Raw genomic sequence first — 9,197 nt, 5'->3', positions numbered from 1 at the left:
CTCACCTCCTTCTTGACAGGACATTTGTATAGGGATTTTCCCTGTTGCTCTCGATATTTAATGCTCCTCTCAGCCTTTTTTCTAAAAAAAAATAATTCATATAAAACTCTTTATTTTGTAAATGCACCTACGTACTTAACTTTAAACTATAAAAAAAATTATATATTATGCTATAATTTTACTTAAAAACATAAGTTAAATGAATGAAATAGCTTATTCATAATTCCAAACCTCATCTTGAATTTATAAATATTTGACTAAATTTGTTAAGATAAAGTGAAATTTGGATAAAAATCTGAGAATCCAATAACATAATTATTCTGTTAAAAGAATCTTAATTTTTGTAAATAAAATTAAAAGAAATTTGCAAATTTTTGTCATATATAGTAACAAATCCCTTCATTTAAATATTGAAACTATAAGCATTTGAATAGTTAAGCGAATAACAAGTCGTCGTCGTCGGCAATGAGAAGAGGAAAAACCATTGAAAGTGGGGAATAAAAATCAGGCGAACGATGGAAGACTTTGTGGTTCACATCCATTTACACGGTAAATATGTGCCACCGCCCAGAAAGTAAACAAGGTCAGAAAAGAGAAAGTCACGATATTCACACTTGGATCGATGACAGCTTGGCACCTTATCATTTCCCAGTCCCTGCCTACATCCTGCCCTCATTCATTTAACGGAAACATGGAGCCAGTAGCACGCATCACCCACGTGCACCCCCCAGTATTATTATAATAAATTATTTTCTTAATCTTGCTCGGTTTCTTTTTCGAGCTCTTTTTTTTTATTGCAGCTTCCTTTCCTTTTGGGGTTTTCCTCCTAACACCCTTCAGATTGTGCACGTGATGTACCCTATTCCTAGATCCTATTCCCCCTCAAAAACTTTACGAGTCAAAAGTGCCAAATTAACCATCGAAGAAAGTCAACTTCTGATCTTAACCAACCAGAATCCGCCCACGTCGGTTACTAAAAGCGTGCCCGCCGACGTGGCATTCAACTATTGGCCACGTATTCATCAAGCCCAACTCAAGTTTCCTCTTTTCTCCATGTTCCTCTCTATATATTCCTCCAAAAATCTCCAACCAAATGGCATCTGCCCCATCCCCACTATTGTCTACACTTTCTCTTTCTTTCAGGGGCCCAAAAAAGAGGAAAGAAAAATGGAGTCTCTCTTTTGCCCTTCTCTGATTCTATTATTTTCTCTTTGGGTTGCTCTCATGTCACCCGCACATTCACTCAACTGTTCAACGCTGAAACTCCCCGGAGGCAAGAAACAATACTCCAACTGCACCGAGCTCCCAACCCTAAACTCAACCCTCCATTTCACCTACGATGCAACCAACTCCTCTCTTTCCATCGCCTTCTCGGCATCTCCAGCCAACCCCAACGGTTGGATCGCTTGGGCCATCAATCCGACGGCCACGGGCATGGCAGGTTCCCAAGCCCTCATTGCCTTCAAAAACAACGGCTCCATGGTTGTTAAAACCTACAACATTAGCTCCTACAGCTCCATTGTCGAAGGGAAGCTATCTTTTGACGTTTGGGACCTGGAAGCCGGGGCTGGCAACGACGGGAAGATGGTTATCTACAGTTCGTTGAAAGTTCCGGCCAATGCCGAGAAGTTGAACCAGGTTTGGCAGGTGGGGCCAGGGGTTAGTGATGGTCGGCCGATGAAGCATGAGTTTGCTAAAGCCAATCTGGCTTCTTTGGGAGAGTTGAAGTTGGTGGAGAAAGTGAGTTCCGGTTCTTCATCCCCAACGCCATCTCCATCTCCATCTCCATCTCGACAAGTTGCTAACAATGATTCGGGAGATGGGTCGAGGGTTAGGGAAATGAGTGCCGGATTGTGGATCTTGGGTTTGGTTTCCTTGCTGGTTTTGATGTGATTCTGAGGAGTATAGTAATAAAAGAGGATGTTGAATGATTTCAGCGGCAACTATTTATTGCTTTTGTCTTCTTTTTGTTGTTACTAGTATTATGACATTTCTACTGTAATAATTTTTTCTTGAGATGAATTAGAATTCCCTAGCTATCATGAGAAAATAGTGACATATTTTTTCTACCTTTTTTTATATTAAATTTTCTACTTTTTTATTCCAATAGAATTACTCCTGCTGGGTAGACTGTAAAATTAACGTCGTTCAAACTGAAATGGCCCTTCTTTTTTCACCCTTTGCTGGGTATTTCCAGTAGTCAATTTTTCTAGGAGACATGCCATCTGATTTTTGCAGGAGTAGGCCTCAGAGTAAAACCCCAACCGTGTAGGGCAGTAGGGGTTGGTGAAACATGAAGCCCAAGGTACAAAGCCCCATTGTTCACTTATCCTCCTTTCTTTTTACATTATATACCAAAAAGGAGTACATGGAAATGTACCGTCTAGAAATGTTGCTTTTAACCCAGGTTCCCTTGCTAACCAAATAATAACTTGTCGGAGAAATTTTTTTAAATAAAATTTATTAAAAAATTTAATCTTTTTGTTATTTAATAAATTATTAAAAAATTTTCCTATTATCTGAATCATCTTGCTGAAAATGTTTTCCATCATTTCCCATCTTTAATAATTTTCTATCAAAATATCAAAAAAACATCAACATTCATCAAGTATGTAAAACATCCAAAACATTTTTTGCAACATTTAAAAAATTATATATAAATAATGTTCAACTTTTTTATTTACTTATTTCTCATCATATTGTTAGATTGATTAATTTGTTAAGCAAATAAACTATAAATTGAAAATTTTAAAAAAAAATGAAAGATTTTCATTAGTGAAAATTTTATTTTTTATTTTATATGAAAATTCTTTTAATTGATTTTAATTATTTTATATTATATTAAATACTCATGTACTTTAATAAAAATAATTATAATGATATGATTCTTACGAAAAAATTGAATAATAATAATTAATGATGGTTTGTTGAAAAATAGAATAATAATTAAATAGATGAAAGAAAAATGAAAATAATGATACTTTATGGTTGTATTGTTTTTTGGGGTCAATTTTTAAAGTTTAAGGAATCAATTTAATAAGGTACGGAAAACAATATTTTCCAAGTGAGATCCATCTTAAGATTTATAAAATCGATTTTAAAGAGAAAGGAAAGTATATGAAAAATATTTTATGGTTGCATAAAACAATTTACACAGATTAATGCAATTTTTTTTTGTTAATTTGTAAATTATTTTATATTTATAAAAATTTTCTCCATTTCAAATATGAGAAAAAATTAAAACTTTTTTTTAAAATTTCAACCTTAACAAACGAAATCTTATCAAGAACATGAGGGGTTCGTTTCTCGTTTTCATTTTTTATTCTTGTTCATGTTTTTATATTTGAATCAGACAATGGACCGATTAATTTCAAGTGTGAACAAAAATCCGGGAATGACTCAACGTGTTTCACCTTTACCGTTTTGGAGATGGAAGACGAGACGACCATTCAAGTCGAGGATGCTAGTTCCAAATCTTGTCTAGTTGTGGCCTTGTGGGGTCTGTCCTCTTCAAACAATTTGTCAAGTAAATAAAATTAAAAACAGAACCAAGGCCAAAAATTATGGAGTAATAACAGAAGCACCCAGCAACCTTCTGGGGAAACGCCATTAATATACTTTTTGGCTCTTTAAGTAGTAGTAATATTTTGACCACAGGTCCATGACTTAAGGGGCATGGTTGAAATTAAGCATGTAACGTGTGAACCAAATCCCATTTTTCTTGCAAATTAGGCTTTTGCTATTCTAGTTAATCGTGACGATGCATAGCTCTTTCTATTGCTTAATAGTTATAGTTATTTTCCTTGTCAGAAGCATCAATATTTTACCCTCTTATAAGTTTTTAATATGGGTCGTTATCTTTCTCGTTGTCTCAAATTTCAAAACGAAACGAAATGAACTTATCCAACAAGTATGCCGGAATTCATATTAAAATTGAACGCCAGATCTTTAAGAGGTAAGCACTCCATATAGGGGCTTGATAGTGCTTAATTATATCAATCCAACACATAAAAATGGTCTTGAAGGCTCCGTTTTCAGGCCATGTCCATTGTACCTTTTCTAGCAAGGCTCTAAAGTCTGAACGAATTCCATTTGGCAATATATATATATATATATATTTCCTTACCTTAGTTGAATTTTAAGTAAATTGATGGACTGGACTGCCTTAGAGATTTGGGCAACTTGATGCAATGCCAAGATATGTGCTAGTAATATATGTTTCGTCCACTTTTGACTAAATTAGCTTCCCTTATGTAACAATTTTATCATTCCTTTTCTTGGTTCATTTATTTTTGAAGTGTGGTCTGGTCTTCATCTGTCCACCTGACTTCCAGCTAATATATTTGCCTACACGGAAATATAGCCTCCCTTAGTTAATTTGAGGCCTTGTATAGTTTGGCTTGTGAAGAAAACATTGTTCACATGCATTCATTAAATGCTCTGACCATGCATTCACATACTTTGAATGAAAACAAAAAAAAAAAAAAAAACTAGTCATAACGTTTGGGTAAGATCCGAACGTACAAAATATATATTACTATAATGTTGTATGAAATTGAAATTTTATGTTGTTATATTTATTTATGCTGTGCTGCTTTTAAAAGAAATATTTTGGTATTTACTGTTGGTTGCAATGAAATTAGGAGAAGAATTATTATTAAAACTATGAATTGAATCATTTGATTCTGGCATAATTAGGAGCGGAAGTATTATTAAAACTATGAATTGAATCAAATTTATTTTATACTTATTTTCTTACTAGCAAAATTTATATTTTTTACATTAATTAAAAAATAAGTAAACTCGGAAGAATCATAACAAATTTAAGAAACATAGTAAAAATGAAGTTATTGAACAAATCATATGAACCAAATGCAAACTTTTTCTTGTGTACCAATACAAAATATCTATTCCCACATGCTTCCCTTTCACCTAGCACCCACCTTTAAAGATAATTTATAAAATATGCAAGTTTTTTTTTTTAAAAAAAAAGAATAAAATATGCTTTTTTTTTGTTTGAACGAATGAATGAAATGGATATATGATTGGGTACAGTCAGTAAAAGAGTTCTGCTCAAGAATAGGATTAGCCTCCACTCATTTCTATATCCCTTCATGCATCTTCTCTATGCAGCAAAAGTGAAAGAGTTTGCAGAGCAAGATGTTTATATAAGTACATGGCATCTCAAGGTTCAAGGGGCCCCTCCTCCAGGCCTCTGCAATCACTTCCAAACAGTCACTTCCATCCCCTGTGAAGAAAAGCGGAAATGGTCTTTGAATCACTCATAAACTTGAACTACACCATGTCTGGCCCTCTTATCAGCATACAGTTTAGTTTCTGCATCATTCATGCCAAGCACGCCTTGCATCAAAAAGCAGTTCATATTAGCTCATGGTTGATGACAAATCCATTATCACCATTATTTTTCTTCCTTGTCAGTATAGATCGCTTCCTAATTTTCTCCTTCTGTAGCAAACCAAACTTTTATACTGCAGTCCAGTGAACATGAGAACAAACACACATTACAGTGAAGAAGAGACATCACAGCATCCTTATGTCCATTCGAAGTCATAATGCACTGTGATGTGTTCATGTCCCCGACCCTTGCAGAATAAAATATGCATGTTAACTAAACAAAGAACCACGACTTGTAGATTTTTATTTTTTTCTAAACGACTACGAGATAGAATATTTTGAATTTTTCATAGACAATTTGCCTCTCAATCTAATATACTAACAAAATTTCTTTGCTCGTATAGTTTATTGAATTTGAACCATGCACTTAAATTTACTTATATTTATTTCATAATCCTAATCCCTTGTGTTTATCTTATAATCCCTAATCCCTCTTAAGATTATAATTTTGATTTCAATCATTAAACTATCTCTTTATGAACGTTTGAAAAATAGATCTAACAATAACATATCCACTTTAACTTAAAGCCTCAGGATCTAGAGCTTCATGCCTATGAATCTCCCATTTTATGAAATATCCGTAAATAATATTCAATTATATTTATTGTGATTTCAACCTTTTTCAAATGCCATCTTGACTGTTTTTATTTCAAATAGCACCTTCTAACTATATTTTTTTTTCTCAATTAGTACCTTGTACAAGAGGTTAGGATATTAATTTTGTCCAGTAAAATTGTGAAAAGTATCTTTCATTCAAAGTTAACCTATTTGTTCATGCTTATGACTCTTTCTATAATTTTATTAGATAAAATTAACAAATTAACCTACTATTAAAGCATAAATTAATCATAAGATGCTAATTAAAAAAGTATATATTCAAAAGTGCTAACTTGAAAAAATACCTAAGCGTGTTATGCGCGGAAAGTTGAAACCACTAAAAATGTAGTTAGAGCTTACCTAATTAATAATGTAGTTAGGATAAGTTTTGTAAGCATAAGTTTTGGTAAGTTTGACAAATTTCAAAAGTAGAAAAAGAGCTTGTAAACCCACACAGGTTAATCCAATTAGTAGTTTTCTTTTCTTATTGATTAGAGTTTGATATTTGTGGAAAACAATTGAAAAATAAAAATTTTAAATGCACCTAAATGTTGGGAAATACGTCTTTAAGATTGCTTGAAGTGAAAATTAAGTCCAAAAAGAATTTGAGAATATTGATGATCGTATTATATATATAAAAAAAAGATAAAGTGGAAAAGGTTTGGACTTTTTTTAATAAAAAATTATATTTCAATCTTAAAACTTAATTTTCTCTAAATAAAAAAAATCAGTAAGCTAAATTTTAATTGGCATTAATTTTTTTGAATATTAGTTTTTTATATGGATTTATATATTTTTTATATGGATTTAATTAGATTGCAAATTTAAAAGATCATACTTTCACGAGTAGATGGACTTTTATGCTTGGTAAGGGTGCTAGTTCGCAAGGAACTTAGAAACAAATGTGTGTATAATGGATTTCATCATGGTAGCTAAACTTATTGCATTGGTTGTAATCACTTACCAACAAAGAAGTCGAATGGTTAAGAAATTTATACTATGGTGTACCCTTGTGGCCTAAACCAATTTATTCGATTTTCATCCGTTATGATAGTGAAACAACTTTAACAAGAGCATATCGTCCAAGTATATAATGGGAAGTCTAGACACATTGGGTCAAGATATACTTATACTCCATAATTAATTTTAGATGAAGTGATTACTATAACTTTTAGGAGGTCAAGTGAGAACTTGACAAATACTTTGACATTTGATACAATGTCAGGTCTTGAGTTCAATGAGACAGTATATCATTTGTATACGATTATTAGCACTGTATTATTATTTATAATATTCCATCCACGTAAAGTGCTAAGTACTCATAATGATAAAGAAATGATAAGTACTATACTTTTAATAGATCCATAGCATAAATTTGTTAGAATGCTTTAATTATAAGAGCATTCTTGACGAAATCTACTTCTGTGAAGTGTAGTCGTTTCTAGAAATTTAAGAGCTTGACTTTAATCCCACTCATGAAAAGAAAATTTTGGCCTGTGGTCATAAAAGTGTCATTGAATATTGTGCATTTATTTGTGTTGAAGTCATTGTGTGAAATGTGTTTGATTAACCAAATAGAATAGTGGGTTCAAAACATAGTCTAATATGCAATTTCGATTAATTTTAACATGTTTTCACTAAGTAAAAGTTCAATTAAAAGACACTTTCATTTATGTAATCAATTTTCAAAATTATCAAGCATCTAGATTATATTGAAAATGGTGGAGGATTATTGGGTATTTTCAACAATAATATTGAAAGAATGAAATGAAGAAAGTCTTTTGAAAAATTATGCTTGTTCAAAAATTATGTTTGTTCAAAAGATTGTGTCTGCACAAAAGGACATATCTTTATCTATTAAATAGTACTCTTTGATTTTTTCGAATTTGAACCAATAGAAACAATTTGCAATTATTCTCTCCATTTTCTTCAAATTCGTTTTAGATTGCTTCTACATTGTTTTATTGTAAAAAAACTATATAGAAGTTTGATAGTGTTCAATAAATTAATTTCGTAAGTTTAAAAACGTTGTCAATCATTGAATTTCATTATATTAGTAATGCTAATTACTTGTAACACATTTACACACTATAAATAAAAACAAATAAAATTTTTTTAAAAATAGCTTAAATACATACTTTGAAGTCAGTCCACAATATTTCATTATTTCCTAGTTCTGGGTTCCAACATTCCTCTCACCTGATCTCTCTCTTTTTTTTTGGTTCGTCAAGAGCGGTAGGGTTTTGCCATGATGGTGTGCTTGGCTTTGTGCCATTCCATTATTCTTGTAATTCCCATTGTCGTTGTTTTTGTCATAGCATAAGTTTCAGTTCTTCATAGTTTCCATGATTACTGAAGCCATGGCCTATTTTCAGGTTTCTATGGGTTGAACCATGGTGATATAGCCATAATCGTGGTTTAGGCGCAAGAGCGGAGCTAGTGAATTTTTATTAGGGCCAAAAGTTAAGGAGAATAAAAGTTAAAATTTTTTAAAACTAATATATTGAACTTAACCATTAATAATCAAAAGATTTATAATAAACAATAATTTTATATAACATGTAAATCAAAAGAAACAAAAAGAAAAAAAACTTATAATAGATAATAATGCTTTAGAAAAGTTTTATTTAACGATGGTAATATCTTTTTTAATATAAGTAATTAAATTATTTGTAAAAAAATTTATCATTTATTTTGTTTCGAAATCTTGTCTTTCTCAATATAATCAACTAAAAAATTAATATAGTCAACATCAATATTTTTCTTTTATTATATTTAAGTTTATAATATCAAATATTAAACTATAATGCATAAGATAAAAATAGTTAAATATGATATACATAATTAATAATTTCTTCTTATATTCAAGATAATTTCCTTTCAACTAAATATAAAATATAAAGCACATTAAAAACATAGACTCAAGATAATTTTTTCTTATATAATTAGGATTAATAAAAAATAATTTATTAGTGAAATTTTAAACAATAACCAATAATGCAACACTAGAACTTATATTTGAGAATTACATATACAATAATTTTTTAATTTTTAAAAATTAAAATCACTAAAAATAAAATCCACATAACAGAAAAAAAAATCATGATAAATAGGAGATATAATCTATATAACAAAAAAAATATGGTTGATGATTCACATAAATTTAAAAAAGAAAATCTATAAAA

At 30.8% G+C, this 9,197-nt stretch overlaps 1 protein-coding gene across 1 annotated transcript; it reads left to right on the top strand.

The window, feature by feature from the left end:
• Positions 1-1,088: 1,088 nt before the first annotated feature.
• On the top strand, positions 1,089-2,086 carry AIR12 (auxin-induced in root cultures-like protein). The gene has a single exon (XM_021418196.2). The coding sequence runs from the start codon at positions 1,168-1,170 to the stop codon at positions 1,891-1,893; it is 726 nt and encodes a 241-aa protein (XP_021273871.1). The 5' UTR covers positions 1,089-1,167; the 3' UTR covers positions 1,894-2,086.
• The last annotated feature ends 7,111 nt before the right edge of the window (positions 2,087-9,197 follow it).

Source organism: Theobroma umbraticum, unplaced genomic scaffold (assembly GCF_002168275.2).
Source record: "Theobroma umbraticum cultivar Fairchild unplaced genomic scaffold, ASM216827v3 scaffold_44.0, whole genome shotgun sequence".
In the NCBI taxonomy this organism is placed as follows: Eukaryota; Viridiplantae; Streptophyta; class Magnoliopsida; order Malvales; family Malvaceae; genus Theobroma; species Theobroma umbraticum.
Note: the sequence above shows the minus strand (reverse complement) of the source record. Positions and strands in the feature narration are given on the sequence as shown.